Consider the following 17,112-nt stretch of genomic DNA (forward strand, 5'->3'; position numbering starts at 1 on the left):
CACTTAAGAAGCTTTCCTCCTGCAGACGGAGACCAGGGGTTTGAACCCCAGTCCTTGTGCATTGTAATGTGTGTGCTTAACCATGTTCGCTACTGCCTGGCCCCAACATAGTCTTGTAAGCCAGTGTTATATTAAAAAAAAAACAAACAAAAAAACTGATGGTTAAACTAGCACTAGAAAATATCTTTATGTTCTTAAGCCTTTCTACACCCTAGAATAAATATAAACAGACCAATTAGCATGTTGATACCAGAGAATTTTTTTATGTATATCTAATATTTTTGCTAGCCTGAGTTTTATCTTAAGTTGTCCTCGGCACAGAAAGTCATTTTCAGAAGCTTGCATTTGCTCAGTTTTCCTGAGGCCAGCATTTTTTTCTTTGTCATTCTTCTATGAGAGACAGAGGGGCTCCAGAAACAGGGAAAGAAGGAGAGTTACCAAAAGCATTGCTTTTCCCTGTAGCTGTACCCAAGCCCCTAGTCCTCAGGCATGATAATGTGTTTGTGCTACTGGGTGAGATGCTTACTGACTCCCATGAACTTTTTATATTTTTAACAACAACTACATAGCCATTTATATGTAAGCAAATTAATTGGTGCCTATATGCCCTACTTTCTTTTAGTCACTGTCCTTATTAAAGAGATTAAATTTTTCTGTATTTCATTTGAAAGTATAATTTTGAATGAAAAGTTATCATGGGTTAAGTGTATATAGTATGAATGATCCTGGTTGGAGCCCCCACTGCCCACCTGCTGGGGGGGGGTGGGTCACCTCACATGAAATAAAGCAGGTCTTCAGGTGTCTGTTTTTCTCTTCCTCTCTCTATCTTCCCCTCCCTTCTCAATTTCTTTCTGTCCTATCAAATGAGAAGTAAATAAAATAAAATTAAAAAAGCCTCCAGAAGCAGTGGATTTGTAGTGCTGGCACCAAGCCCCAGCGACTAGAGGCACAAAAGAAAAAGTTATCATATGGTGTTGAAGAAAAAGATAACTATGTTTTATTTATTTGATTATAAACCAACACAAGGAATAAATTTATTTGATTATAAACCAACACAAGGAATAAATCTAGTTTGATAATTTGCGGCAGCTACTCTAAGTGTATATAAATCCTTCAGAGATGTTCTTAAAATTAAGCATGAGTAATATCTGAATTTTCTACACACACACACACACACACACACACACACACACACACACACACACCCCACCCCACCCCACCCCACAGAAGAGCGTTTTTGGGTAATGGAAGCTTACTAATTTGCATGTCTCTCTTGCCTTGTTTTTCAGCCTTTGCAACTGGACTGTGACCTTTGTGCCATAGTGTCAAATTCAGGTCAGATGATTGGCCAGAAAGTGGGGAGTGAAATAGATCAAGCCTCATGCATTTGGAGAATGAACAATGCCCCCACCAAGGGCTATGAAGAAGATGTTGGCCACGCGACAATGATCCGTGTTGTGTCCCATACCAGTGTTCCTCTTTTGCTAAAAAACCCCGATTATTTCTTCAAGGAGGCAAATACCACTATTTATGTTATTTGGGGTCCTTTCCGCAACATGAGGAAAGACGGCAATGGCATCGTTTACAACATGTTAAGAAAGACTGTTGCAATCTATCCGAATGCCCAAATTTATGTGACTACAGAGAAGCGCATGAGTTACTGTGATGGAATTTTTAAGAAGGAAACTGGGAAGGACAGGTGAGTCCTGAGAAGCCCCTTACTATCTTTTATAATAAATCCTTACTGAATTATTTTGCCCCCTATCAAGTGAAAAGAATATTCTTTGGACTGATTTTTTTTGATTATTAGGATTACTTGATGAGCCAGCAGCTAGGCACCACCTGTGCTACTTCTATCTTTCCATTTCCATTTCAATTGGCTTGTAGCTCCAAAAATCACCGAATGCTTCTCTAAGATATCTTTTGATCTGTTCTTACTTAGTGCCATTTACAACTAATTAAAATGGATTTTTACCCCAAAGAAGAAGCCTATGGATATATGTTTCAAAACATAGAAATGTTAGGGAACATTAGACCCTAAACTCTTTTAGAAGTTATGGCAAAAATCTACCTGAGAACACAAATAGAAGAAATTATTGATTTTCTAGTAAGGTTTTATAATTTCCCTCATGCAAATAGACCCTAAGATCCTGAATAACATAAAATGGTTTTTAACAAGCAGAATTCTGTAGTAAACCTTACATTTAATCATTAACGTGGGTTGTTGGAAAAGAAACAAAATGAATTATAAATACCATCCACAATCCAAAAGTATGTTTATTATACCTGGGGTTTTTTGGCAGCATTTTGTAACCTACCCTGCTCACTTCTTTTCTTTTCCTATTTCTACATTTCCAATTCCTTTCTTTACTTCTACATAATCTATTTTACATGAATGTTTGCCATATTCCCCTTCATTTTGAGAAGGTAGCCAGTATATGGGAGAGAAGTAGAATTACAGTCAATCTTTTTTCATAAACCAAATTCTAATAACTGCTGAAAGATGATAAAGTAATTGCTAAAGTTTTTAATTATCTTGAAACTTGCTTATTTGATTAATATCACAGATAATTAGAGCTATGCTACAAGTTCAGAATTAACATTCTGATTTTCTCAAAATATAATCATTTAATATTATCAAATCTACACTTTTAACTATACTTGAGTGTGTGCTTGGGAATATTATCTGATATTTAGATATAATTTGCTTATACTTATTTAAAATCCTGTATGGATTGATATCCTCACTTATTTATTCATTTATTGATAAAGCCAGAATGAGATGGAGAGGGAAGTCTGGAGGGGCACGAGGGAGACAGTTGTAGTGCTGCCTCACAGCTTGTAAAGCTTCCCTCTTGTAGGTGGGGACAGGGATCTTGAACCCAGGTCCTTGAACATCGTAACATATACGCTTTGCCAACTGTGTCCTCACCCCAGCCTCAATTTTCCTATTAATACCCCCACCCCACCCTCAATTTTCCTATTAATAATATGTTAGGATTATCATTTTCTACTTCAGAGGATCAAAAATTAAATAGTTTTTAATGAAATAAAAGGCACACAAAAACAAGCAAACAAAGAAGATCCTTCCCACTGCTAGAGTTAGCAAGAATTCTAGTGTAAGATTTGAATTTGGGAAGTATTAGCTGTTCAATGAGAGAAACAGTAGAGATAAAAGGAGTAGGGTCATGCCTCAAAGACATACTCTTACCCGTGGTAACATTATGTATAGATGTGACTATTCTGAGTGGGGTTTGGGAATTTCTGCTCTTTCACTAGCCCAAAGCAATATAATTAATTAGATATATCTAGCATTTCATTCATCATAGTTAGCCCTCAGGGTGTCCCCAGTCTTAACTGTCAGTTCTAGAATCATTTTGGTGTATCACAGGAGAGCTTAACCAGCTTGTGTTCCTATATGGTTCTAGCATGTTGACTTTTGCTGTGAACTTTCACAGCAAATGGTACTAAATAAAATGGTACTAAATGGTACTATATAAAATGTGTGGATTATTGAGCAAGAGCTGGTAGGGAATAACATGAGAAGTTTCCCTTCATTACTATGTTAAGGAAAGCTGCATAGTGAGAAAATGCTTAGTAAGAAGATTTAATTTTCAGGTGTTGTTCAATTGAAAGCATTAGTGAAATGAAAGTGGGGGAGACATCTCTTGCTCTTGTTCTTGCTCTCTTGCTGTTTCCTTCACTGAATCTATTCTTGACTGCTTCACAGAGTACTTCTAGAAGACCAGATTTTTGCCAGTGTTTTAGAATAAGCTGAATGGATGGTTTTGGTCAAATCTGGTTGGACTGCAAAAGCTGTTGTTGTCACGATTATTTAAATCTATATCTATTTAAATATATATCCTAACTAGTTACCAGGTGATTATTGTTCACATTCTATTGTCTAAAAATGTTCTATATTGACATGGAATTCTTTGTCAAATTTTAAACAAGATATTTTTATTGATAATTCTTTTTGAGAGGAATATATCAAATTTGTCAAGAGAAAAATAGCATAATGGACCTTTAATGACCTCTGTTCAGATTGAGCTGTTATAAATTTTGACCAATATTATTTCATCACTACACTTTCTATTCTCAACAATTGTTTTGAGACATCATAGTATTTAATTTAAATATTTCAGCAGATATCTCTGAAAGATAAGGATTGTTTAAAAATGAACAGTTTCACTGTCTGACATTTAAAAAATAAGCAATGCTTCTTAGTAACCATTGTGAATGATGTTGTATGTATGTTTGCTATATATAGACTCCACTATCTTGAGGAATTTTCCATCTATTCCCATTTTTGTAACGTTTTGATCATAAAGGGATGTTGGATTTTGTTAAAGGCTTTTTCTGCATCTATTGATATGACCATGTGGTTTTTGGTCTTGCTTTTATTAATGTGGTAGATAACGTTGATTGATTTACATATATTAAACCAACCTTGCGTGCCTGGGATAGACCCCACTTGGTCATGATGAACAATCTTTTTAATATATTGCTGTATCCAGTTGGCTAGAATTTTGTTCAATATTTTAGCATCTATGTTCATCAGAGATACTGTTTTGTAGTTTTCTTTTTTGGTTCTGTCTGTCTGCTTTTGGTATCAGAGTGATATTGACTTCATAGAAGCTGGAAGGGAGTATTCCTGTGTTTTCAATTTTCTGGAAGACTTTTAAAAGTAGAGTTATTAACTCTTCCTTGAAGGTTTTGTAGAATTTAGTTGTAAAACCATCTGGTCCAGGACATTTATTCTTGGGAAGGCTTTTGATAATTGTTTCAATTTCATTGGCTGTGATGGGCCTGTTCATGTTATCATGTTCCTCTTTATTTAATTTTGGAAGTTCATAGGTATCCTGGAAATCGTTCATTTCTTCCATGTTCTCTAGCTTGGTGGCATATAGTTGTTCATAGAAGCCTCGCATGATATGTTGAATTTCTGTGGTGTCTGTTGTGATATCTCCCCTTTCATTTATAATCTGATTTATTTGGGTCTTCTCCCTTTTTTGTTTTGTGAGTCTAAAAGTTTGTTGATTTTGTTCACTCTTTCAGAGAACCAACATTTACTTTTGTTGATCCTTTGTATGGTTTTCTTATTTTCAATGCTATTTATTTCTACCCTAACTTTAGTGATTTCTATCCTCCTGGTTGCGTTAGGGTTCTGTTGTTCTTCTTCTTCTAGGTCTTTAAGGTGTACAGTCAGGTTGTTTATTTGTGCTTTTTCTTGTTTCTAAAATGTGTGCTTGTAAGGCTATGAACTTCCTTTTCAGTACTGCCCTTAGCTGTGTTCCAAATATTTTGATAGCTTGTATCTTCATTTTCATAGAACTCTTGAAACATTTTGATTTCTTCCTTTATTTCCTCTTTGACCCAGTAGTTGTTAAGTAGTATACTCTTGAGCTTCCACATTTTGGGACTATTACTAACCTTTTGTTTATTAGTGTTAGTTGAATTCCACTGTGGTCTGAGAATGATTGGGATGATTTCAATGGTCTTGAATTGGCTGATGCTGTCTTTGTGACCTAACATATGGTCTATCTTTGAGAATGACCCATGTGGACTTGAGTAGAATGTGTATTCCAGTTTCTTGGAATGAATGACTCTGAAAATGTCCAATAGTTCTACTTTATCTATCTCCTCATTTAGCTCCCTCATGTCTTTATTGATTTTTCTGCCTGGATGATCTGTAAAGTTGAGAGAATGGGGTGTTGAAGTCCCTTACTATGACTGTGTTTCTATTAATATATTGCTTTAGCTCTTTCAGTAGATGTTTGATGTATTTAGATGGCTTCTCATTGGGTGCATAGATGTTAATAATTGTTAAGTCCTCTTGATTGACTGATCCTATGAGCATTAAATAATGTCCATACATATCTTTTTAAATTTTATTTTTAAAGTCTGTTGTGTCAGATATGAGAATAGTTGTTCCTGTCATTTTTTTGTTGTTGTTGTTGTGGGCCATTGGCCTGTATGATAGTTTTCCATCCCTTCACTTTTAATCTGTGTTTGTCTTGTTGATTTAGGTGGGTTTCCTGTAGACAGCATATTGTTGGGTTGTGTTTTCTGATCCATCTTCCTACTCTGTGCGTTTTAATAGGTGAATTCAGGCCATTGACATTTATTGATATCAAAGACTGAAGATATTTTGATGCCAGTCTTGTAGATTTTTAGAGTGTTCTGATAGATGGCCTATTTATAGTGGTCTGACTGAACTTTCAGAACTTCTTTCATGGCAGGCTTGGCGATAGTTGATTCTTTCAACTGTTGTTTGTCTGAGCAGGTTTTTATGCTTCCATCTAGTCTGAATGACTGTCTAGCAGGATACAGTAGACTTAGTTGAAAGCCTTTCTCATTGAGCACTCAATAGATATCTTGCCATTCTCTTCTGGCTTGTAGTGTCTGTGTGGAGAAGTCTGCTGTTAATCTTATGGGTTTTTCTCTGTAGGTGACTCTTTGTTTTTCTCTTGCAGCCTTCAGGATCCATCTTTATCCGTATTCCTTTCCATTTTAAATATGATGTGTCTTGGTGTCTTTAAGTCTGGATTAATTCTGTTTGGGACCCTTTGGGCTTCTTGAACCTTTATGTCTTTTTTGTTGTCTACACTAGAGAAGTTCTCAGCTATTGTGTCCTGAAGAATGATTTCTTCCCCTCCCTCTCTTTCTTTCTTTGGTAAGCTAATAATGCCTATATTATTTCTTTTGAAGTCATCCTATATGTCTGTTGTTGTTTTCAGTATCTCTTAATCTCTTTTTGAGATCTCTTCCTTCTTTTTTAGTTATGTCCTCGATCTTGCTAATTCTGTCTTCAGCCTCATTGATTCTATTCTCTCTCCCCTCTACTGTTTTCTGGAGTTCATCTATTTTATTACCCTGTTCTGATACTGTTTTAGCTTGTTCAGCTAGTTGTGTTCTTAGTTCAACTATTTCAGCTTTCAGCTCTCTAGTAACCTTGAGATAATATGTTGTTTTCTTCCAGAGTCTCATTTGTTGTTCCTGCATTTCTGATGACAATTCTTTCAAACTCTATACTCTCTCCTGTGACTATTTCCTTAACAAGCATTTGGATATTAACCTCACTATTTTGTGGTTCACCCTTTAGGGGGCTTTTACCTGGACTCTTGACCTGGTTCATTTCTCCAATATTTCTTCTTGTTGGTTTAACCATTCTATATAGTATGTTATGAGGTTCCTCTCTCAGTACTTTTCAAATTACTGATCACTCTTGCCTGGATTGACTTGTATCTAAGTAAGGTACTTAAAGAGTTCACAGTTGTGGAAATTGACAGTTGTTTAATATTATTTCAATCCCTGAGTTGGAGCACAATGGTTGTTGAAGCCTCTTTTGTTCTTTTTCTTCCTTGTAGGCTATGGGAAGCTGAGTCTTTTAAACTATAAGTAGGCTTCTTAGCTTAATCACTCACTCCTAATCAAGAGATAAAGTAGGGTGGGGGAGAGATATCACAATGGTTACACACATAGTCTCTTACACCCCAAGAATCCAAAGCTTCAGGCTCAATTCAGCTTCACTGCCAAGCCAGGCAGCACTGCTGGGCTCTGGGAGTTTTTAAACAAGTCCCGTTTATAGTCTGTAGGTTCTGAGGCAATTATTCACCATGTTCTCATCAGGAGAACAATGTGGAAAGGCTCCCACTATACAGCCCCAGTGGTAGGACATGGAAGTGTAGCTCTTCTCCTGAGTTTCCTGGTCAGTTCTCTGTTCCCAGATGTCAGCACAGTGCCTCTCCACTGGTGCTCCAGACTCTGAGGGCAGTAGCAATGGAGACTCACAGTTGCATTTGGTGAGTCTTAGGGGAGTCCTTTCCTCCCTTCAGCAGTCTTTTTGCTGGGAAAGCATACTGGAGATGATGCCTCAACTGGTAAACTGCCAGACTGTTACCAGCCACTCAATCTCTCCTTAGGCTACTCTCTATGAGCCACATGTGTTGGTACTCACTGTGGTTTAGTGGGTTCCTGAAGTTGTTCTAGTCCTGCCTTGTTGTAGTCCCAGGTGGTCTCCTTTGGTATTACTAAGGAGAGAAACACAGCTGCTGCTCCATAGCCCCACTTCTGGAACTCCTTAAAACTTACTTTTTTCTTGCTTCTTCAAATCACTGAAATTCTTTTAAAAAAATATTAGCCAGTCCCAACTAAAGTGGGTATCTTTTTCTTTTTCAGTAGCTTTTTTTCCCCATAAGGGATTACTTTAATACAGAGGCATGAAGTAGTAAAAGAAATATGTATACTATAAAATTATTTAAAATGGGTTTAGGCCAGCTCATAAGCATATTGGAATAGTTCTTCAAACTAAATAAAATTTAATTTGCTTTCTTATCACTTATGGAGTAAAATTATTTGTCCTGTCAATTTAAAAAGGTGACCTTGTGGGAAAGGCTGTGAGAACAGAAGAAAAGGCTGCTTGCCCTATTTCTCTTCATGTGCTGTGGTTCAGCTTTCTTTGGAATTCTAGACCCTTTGTGCAGTAGTTACATGTATATTTTGACTTATACTTCTTTTGGAAACAAGAATTTTAAATTCTGTAGTGACTTTTATTCTTTCCATATGCCTTTGCAATTAAATATTTTATTGTCAAAATTGTTTGGACCAAATATATCTTTTTCTGCCTTTGAATAAATGATTGGTATGCATAAATAATATTACCCCACTGACATTTACACATTTGCATTAATACATCTTATGACTGAAATACCCTAGAGGTGCCATGACAGGGCTGACAGCGGCACATGGTACCACACTCAATGTTTTGAAGAATGTGATTATGTTCCCAACCATGTACAGATGCAAAAAGAATTTTTTTAGCTCTCTTAGGGAAGCTGTGGGCAGGTAGGCAGTTGTAGTTTGCATCCTCTTTAGAAATACTTTGGTAAATTCAGGCACATTATTTAATTAAGCAATCATTAAGAAAGCTATAGTTCCCATTAAATGCACACGGCTAATTCAAGACTGATAAAGGGCCCTGAGCTGCCTTAAATAGGTCTTAATTAGCTGGCACCGATGTGACTCCACCTTCAGGGATGGATGAAATTAATGAAAGAGAGCAGCAAATAGATCAATGTTTCAAGACATTATTCCCTCAGGTGCTGAGGATAAGAAGGGAGGGGGTTGCTTTAAGGATCATTTAGGAAGTAGAATACAAAAGTCACTTTCAGAAAACATTGACAAAATGGGAAACTGATCATAAAAATCAAGATGACTGCATGGTTAATCTCTGCTAGTATGGTCCATCCATCCCCATTCAATCTTAAGGAGTAAATGAACAATCAGTGATGTAATGTTTCCTGCTACCTTTTGCTGGAGACACTTTGTTGTCTGGCATGGATTTTAGGTGGAGCTCAGATTTTACTACTGATATTTCAGTTTAGCCATTTTGAAAGTCTTTGTGTGCTGCTGTGATCAGCTTTAGGGATTCAGTTGGCCTTTAGGTTTGCAAACTCTTAGCAGTTTCTTCTTATTATTATTGTTTTAAATTTAATTTCGTTTGTTATTGGCTAGAGATAGAGAGAAACTGAGAGGGGGAGAAAGATAGGGAGAGAGACAGAGACACCTTCAGCTCTACTTCACTCTTAAAGCTTTTCCTCCACAGGAGGGGACCAAGAACTTGAACCTGGATCCTTGCACACTATAGTGTGTGTGCTTAACCAGGTGCACCACCACCTGGCCCCAACCCTTAGTGGTTTCTACAGTGAGATGAGATTTCTATTCTCTCCCCTAATAATTTAGAAAAATCTGGGAATTGCCTCTATTGGGGCATAGAACAGGTATGCTTTACAAAATGCAGGAAGACTAAGAATAGCATCAACAATAAAAACAAAACAAAATACTACTTTAGGCTGGCTCAGTAATGAAGCACATTGACATGTCTACTTAACCCAAAGAAGTACTGTTTACTCTACCGTGGATTCAAAAAACAAAGAAAAAAATAGTTGTTTCTAACTCCAAATAAATAGGGAGTGACTCTAGGAGAACCTGAAGAAAGAAAAAGTAGGCTAAGTAGAAAAATTCTTGGAATGAAAAATGGAGCACATTGTGGAAACGTTAGTATTATTTCTTCCTTCTGTCTGAAGACAGTCTTTACAAATGCAGCATCTCAGCACATTTTTAGGAGCAATGGTGACACACCTCTGTTAAATTGAATTAATGTCCCCACCCCAGATGATGTAGCTGGCAGGACCAATATGTTCACACAGCAGTCATGGCAGACCCGCAGGATTCCAGAGTTAAAAAGCATAATAAGGCATCTACAGCTGTGTTTTCATTCTAACAAGCATTAGGAAGAAGAGGACTTCCTTTTCCCTACTATTCATGATGGTATCCATTGACCTACATTAGGCCTCCTCTATGATATACATGGGCTGGGAATGAAAAATTCAGTGAGAAAGAGGTAAAGGTTTATTTTAATAATGGGGAGTCATGTGTTTTTTTTTCTTTTTGTAATTGATAAAGATATCAGTATCAACCTGTCATTGTTTAAAACACACAAAGTGCACATTCTCATACACACAAACATATACTGGGCACATACACATGGAATGAAAATATAATAGTTGACAAGACATCTTAGAGTAGAATTAAGACAAGTGAAACATCTAGGACTCAGTGTGCGTGTGTGTGTGTGTGTGTGTGTGTGTGTGTGTGTGTTTCGCCAGAGTACTTTTCAGCTCTGATTTATGATAATGCGAGGGATTGAACCTGGGACCTCAGGCGTGAAAGTCTTTTGTATTTATGTATTTCTAACAATTATAATTATCTCTTCAACTTACTTATTTCTGTCTATAATGTGGATTTATCCTCTCCTTTGATTTTTTTTTTTTGACATCGCTACCTCTTTAAGCTTAGGTCATATTGAGAGAAATTAAGCATGGTTATATACTTGATTGTAAAAATATTAACTAAAGACAATTCTGTTTTCTTCAGTATTTGCGTATTTTGACACTTAGTACAAGAGTTAGTTGTTTTGAGATTATCCTATGCTGTGTTCATCTATACTACTGGATTTCTAATTGCTCACTCAACCATTTCAAAACACACTGTATCGTGTATTAAATGTTGTAGAAGTACTGCAATGTTTACTGTATTCATACTTTTCTGAAAGTAAAAATAAGACATTTCTTATTAGAAGTGATATTATGGGGAGGCGCAGGTAGGCGCGGGGTTGGGGTCCCGCCAGCGACACTCCTGCCGCTCCCCCCGCCCCGCAGCGGGCCAGCGTCCCCTCTTCTGCTCACTGTGCTGCCAGGCGGAGATGGACCAACAGACGCAGCAGGCAGCCTCCCCGCCCGGGCTCACCCTGCCAGTGGCGACGGGGGCTCGAACCCGGGCCTCGTGCGCTTAGCCTGGCGCGCCTGTCCAAGACGCCTGAGCTCCCTGCCCCGCCTGGGCCTGCTGTCGGGCGTCGGGCACAGAACAGGGTTATTGCTGGGGCTCTGTGCCTGAACTACCAATCCACTGCTCCTGGGGCCATTTTTCCCCCTTTGTTGTTGGATAGGACAGAGAAATTAAGAGAAGAGGAGGAGAGAAAGACAGACACCTGCAGACCTGCTTCACCGCCTGTGAACCGACTCCCCTGCAGGTGTGGGACCAGGGGCTCAAACCGGGAACCTCACGCCGGTCCTTGCGCTTTGCACCACTTGCACTTAACCCGCCGCGCCACCGCCCACCTCCCAGGATCCTTACTCATAACCATGCGCGACAGCTTAGCCTCCAGAAGGGACCTTGTTAGTAGTCAGTTCAGTCTTCAGACTTGGAGGTCAGATGCTGTATTGTCTTACAACAATGTTGTATTAACAGCCAACGAGAACTGCTCGGCCTGAATAAAGTGACAAAGCTGTGCAAAAAAAAAAAAAAGTGATATTACTAGATATTCCCATGCCTCCTACCAGATGAATGAATTCTATAGACCAATTACATTTTTCCCATTCTTCCTACTTTTCTTCCTTCCCTTTATCTCTTTAGTTCATATTTTTCAGACATTAATGTGCTTACTGTCACCTGCTCAGGAGATTTGGAATAAAGCCTAAGAAATTATATATTCAACAATTCCCCAGTCAGGGGCAATGTTATTAATCTAAAAGTGACACTTTAATTACACTACTTTAGAGTTATTTAATTTTTTATATTTATTTATTCCCTTTTGTTGCCCTTGTTGTTTTATTGTTGTAGTTATTATTGTTGTTGATGTCGTTTGTTGTTGGATAGGACAGAAAGAAATGGAGAGAGGAGGGGATGACAGAGAAGGGGAGAGAAAGACACCTGCAGACCTGCTGCACCGCCTGTGAAGTGACTCCCATGCAGGTGGGGAGCCTGCGGGATCAAACCAGGTTCCTTACGCCAGTCCCTATGCTTTGTGCCACGTGCGCTTAACCCGCTCTGCTACCACCTGACTCCCAGATTTATTTTTTAACAAAGAAATTAGACAACTGATCTCTGAACCAAAAAAAAAAAAAAAAAATCACAAGTGAATGATACATCTTTTCCAATAGCCTTGGTAATCTGCTCCATGAAGGATGGCAGTCTTGCGGCAATGCCTTATTCCTGACCAGTTAAGATAGTGTCCATTTCCCACAAGAACTTAAGAATTTATCAAGGGGGATAGAGAGATGATTCATTATGTACAGTGTGTGTCTAACCATGCACACAGCCCAGGTTCAAGCCCTGGCAGCCCATGGGAGGTGCTGTGACACCACATAGGAGGGAATGTAGCACCAGCCCTACGGCTGTGACGTCTCCATCCCAATCTGAATGAAAAAGTGATTCTGGAGAGATAACATCACATATGGTAAGGCCCTGGTTCCACAAAAATAGAATTCCACAAGATACTTACTTATTTATTCTGTTTATGTGATCATTACTCTCGTTGGATGCTATATGTCATTTTTTTAAAGTTCTTTTTTTTAATCTTTGTTTATTGGATAAAGACAGCCAGAAATTGAGAGGGTAGGGGATAGGGAGGGAGAGAGGAAGAGACACCCCTGCAGCACTGCTTCACTGTTCAAAAAGCTTTCACCCTGCTGGTGGGGACCAGGGGCTCGAACCTGGGTCTTTGCACTCTAGCAGGTACACCACCACCCTTTCTCCACTATGAAATACTTCTCAAAGACAGAGATTGTGCCCATCTCCATTTTATTCTCAGACAAAATAAAGTGGTGATTTATTTATCTTATTCATGGAGCTTTTGGTCATGTCTCTATGTTTTTCCTCTGGACATCCACAGCATTTGCAATTTTTAAAAAGTTGAAATCATTACTCTGTGGTAATGGCCTGCATTTCTACCTTTATATATAAGCCCCCCCGACCCAAGTCGTCTGTCTATATAGTCTTTGAGGGAATACCATGTCTTACACATTATCCTAGTTCCCCCTTCCCCCAGTGCCTGGTAGAATGTTTGACTCTAATAATTGGCAAACATTTAGTTAATAAATGAATAAAAACATGAGTAAATGAGTGGGAAAAATGATATCTGATAGTTTTTTTTTAAATTCCAAGTCTCCTTGACATTCATTGAAATCCTTGTGAATTTCCAAACACTTGCTTCAGTATCTAGGGGTCACAGTAATACCATACAAGGCAAGTTTTAGGATTGGATTTTGATTAGAAAAGTTTCCACAGTTCTACTCAGACCACCCCTTGCTCTATCTTACCCAAAGGTTGGCAAATCTATTATCTTCTTTAGAGATTTTTGTGACTGGGCACTGGGTTTTTAATAAGTCACTGACAGAGCCATTCCTCAAATACAGGTTTCCATTTTAGTTTCACTTCAATGGCAAAACAAGTTCCAAGGTTTCACTCACAATTCTGTTAGCTGTCAGTTGTCAGGTGAAAAAAACAAACCCTGGCACTCAAACCCAAGGTTATATTGTTGGGCCTTAAGAAACAAATACAACAACAACCACTAAGGAAGACAGAGAAAACTCAAGTAAGGAAAAAGTGAATTGTCATAATGAAAATATTTTCTTCTCTTTAATTACCACCAGGATTTGCATGACACCTATTGCTCCTGGTGGCCTTTTTTTGTTTGTTTGTTTTGCTTTCCTTTTTGGAGAGAGAGTGAAATTTAAATAGAAGGGGGAAATAGAGAGAACAAGAGACACCTGCAGCACTATTTCACCACTCATGAAGTTTCCTCTATAGGTGGCAATAAGGGTTTGAACCTGGGTACTTGCACATGATAATATGCACTCTGCCAGCTGTACCACCACCTGGTCCCAATGATGATACTTTAGATAACTTCATTATGAGTATTTTAAAAAGTGGTAGTTGGAGAAGAAAATTAATGAAACCATTTCAATGTAGTTCAGATCAAACCACATTTCTGCTTACAGTCCTGGAATCGTCCCCTATTTCCATCAGAGAAAGCGAGGGAGTGGAGAAAGGGAGAGGGAGAGAGAGGTATCAGAATTCTGCTAGCTTTGATACAGTGGCACCAGGGATTGGATTGTTATACCTGTAGCCTCTGCTCTGCCAGTCTTGTACTCTAATGCTGAGCAACCTCCCTGGTCCTAAATGTACAAGGTGTTTTTTTTTTTTTGATTTTTTTTTTTTTACTATGACCCCTTGATTTGGCCCCTTGATTCCTCTTGGACTTTCTTTGCTCTTTAAGCTTCCCCTGTGTCCACTCTGCTTCTGTCTCAGGTTTCACAGCTGCAGTTCAAACACACTAGGTATGCTTGGCACTCTCTTTAGCTCTCTGCTAGTTCTCTCTTCCTCTCCATAGGATCCAACTCATTATTTTCTTTAAGGCTTTGCTCATTTTCTACTTACTTGGTAAGCCCTCCCATGATGCTACTTAAAATGGAAATCCCCATTCCTTGTAACAACCATTCTAGATTCTAGATTTCCTTCCCTTTTCCTGCATTTCCTTCACCCACCCATGCATTGTTTAACTCGTAATCTTCTATATAGCACACTTAAATTGTTTTATCACTTATTGTTTACGTCTGTATCCACCACTAGATTAGCTTATGGTAGTACGGGCCAGGACTTGAACCTGGGACTTCAGAGCTTCAAGCATGTGAGTCTCTTTGCAGAACCATTATGCTATCTACCCCCACCCAGACCATTTTCTATTATTGATATATCCTGAGCAGTTGAATAATGCAAGTCATGTAGAAGGTAATTCATTGCTAAATGAATGACCAAAAGATTACATATATATATATATATATATATATATATATATATATATATGTATATATTATAAACTTTTCAGAGATGTTCTACCAAAGTAACTTCAAGAGAAGAAAATGTATGTTCATAAATTGTACAAATATAAGTTAAATGCATGTTTTGTCTTTATTCTACAAAAAAGGTGATATTACTATTTCAGCTCTTTTAATCAAAGAGATCATGGTGTTACTCAAGGAGCTGTTTCATTTTGTTTTGAACACATGGACCAGTGGTTTAAACAGACTCCACCAAAATAGCTTACTTATTTGGCATCTAGCATAAACAGGGTGAGGGCCAGTTTCTGAATCTTATTTGTGTAGTAATGATTTCCAGATCTAAATCACCTGAGAAAACAGCATCAGCGTCACCTGGAGAAAACAGACTGGCAGGACCATCTCAATTCTCAATTGATGTGCTTCAGGAGGTGGTGCAGCGGATAAAGCACTGGACTCTTAGCATGAGGTCCAGAGTTCAGTTCCTGGCAACACATGTAGCAGAGTGATGTCTGGTTCTCTCTTTCTCCTTCTATCTTTCTTATCAGTCAATAAATAAAATCTTTTTTAAAAAATGCTGAATTGTTGATTTTGGAGTGAGACCCTGAATATGCAGTTCTGGCAAAGTTATAGAGACTGCTGTTGCTGGTTGTCTATACATTAAGGGCCTCTGTGGCAGAGAAAAATTGCAAGATATGAGGAACCGTATTTGAGAACATCGTAGCCTGCAATAGTTACACTATTGGTGCAGTTCTATGTAAACATCTAAAGTTATTTTTATTATAATTTAATAGTGAGTTTTTTTTAACCTTCTGCAAAACATCCTGTCAAGGCTCTGCCATTTTATTCTTCACTTTCTTAATATTGTAATCGTGCCAGATGGTACTGCTCATTAATTTATGAGGCAGTGAGGCTTTATCATTCCTGACAGAGAGACAAATCACTCTAGTCTTTAACTTTTGAGTGGAGAGTCAACATTGGATACATTTTCAGCCTACTATTTGCTTTGCAATTTTGCACTTAAGGTATTTATTACACTGACAATACAGGAGCTAGTCGTTATCCCTCTGTCTTATACTTGTTTCAAGTGGCACTGGTAATTGTCATCATCATATAGTATTGTCTTTGCTGATAGATAATTTCTCTCTTATCTAAATTATCCATTCTCTGAAAACTGACTTCAATTTTCAAGTCAAAAATTTTCTTTCTTTTTCTAAATTTTTATTAGTGATTTAATAATGATTAGCAAGACTGTATGATATTAGGGGTATGACTTCATATTGATCCTACCACTCGAGTTCCATGTGTCATCCTTTCTATTGTCAACTTTCTATTCTTTATCCTTCTGGGAGTATGGACCAATATTCTTTATGGGGTGTGGAAGGTGGGAGGTCTGGCTTCTGTAATTGCTTCTCTGCTGGACATGGGCATTGACAGGTCGAACTATACCCCCAAACTATCCCTATCTTTTCCTGGTCAGGTAGGGCTTTGGAGAGGTGGGGTTCCAGGGCACACTGATGAGGTCATCTTCCCAGGGAAGTCAGGATAGAATCATAACAGTGTCAGCAACTTGGTGGCTGAAAGGCACACACCAATTTTTCATAACTTTTGTTGACCAGTTGGTAAGAAACAGAAGGGATTATATACTTGTTGGCTACTGGAAGAGGTTCTCAATCTGTTTTAATTCTTCTAGTTGATGATATATCTTTGGCTAATAGATATTAGTTAACAAAAGACATTAATATTGATATAGTGAAATGAGTATCCTCTAAGAATAGTTGTATCATTTTTGTGCCTAGAATTTGGAAGGAAAATGAGAAATAAAGAAAGGATTTTATTTTCGGGCAGCATTCCCACCATATATTCTTTATTTCTAATATGATCTATAGTCCTAATCTGTGCATCCACAACAAATACAGTCAGGTATATTAAG

At 38.0% G+C, this 17,112-nt stretch overlaps 1 protein-coding gene across 2 annotated transcripts in view; it reads left to right on the plus strand.

Annotated features, from left to right (window-relative positions):
* Window positions 1-17,112, plus strand: part of ST6GALNAC3 (ST6 N-acetylgalactosaminide alpha-2,6-sialyltransferase 3) — a 719,129-nt gene that overhangs the window by 459,538 nt on the left and 242,479 nt on the right. For both annotated transcript variants that reach the window (XM_007528120.3, XM_060202190.1), the window contains one exon: window positions 1,290-1,699. In XM_007528120.3, the coding sequence (XP_007528182.2) occupies window positions 1,290-1,699 (410 nt within the window). The remainder of the gene's footprint in view (window positions 1-1,289; window positions 1,700-17,112) is intronic.

Source organism: Erinaceus europaeus, chromosome 11 (genome assembly GCF_950295315.1).
Source record: "Erinaceus europaeus chromosome 11, mEriEur2.1, whole genome shotgun sequence".
Lineage (NCBI taxonomy): Eukaryota > Metazoa > Chordata > Mammalia > Eulipotyphla > Erinaceidae > Erinaceus > Erinaceus europaeus.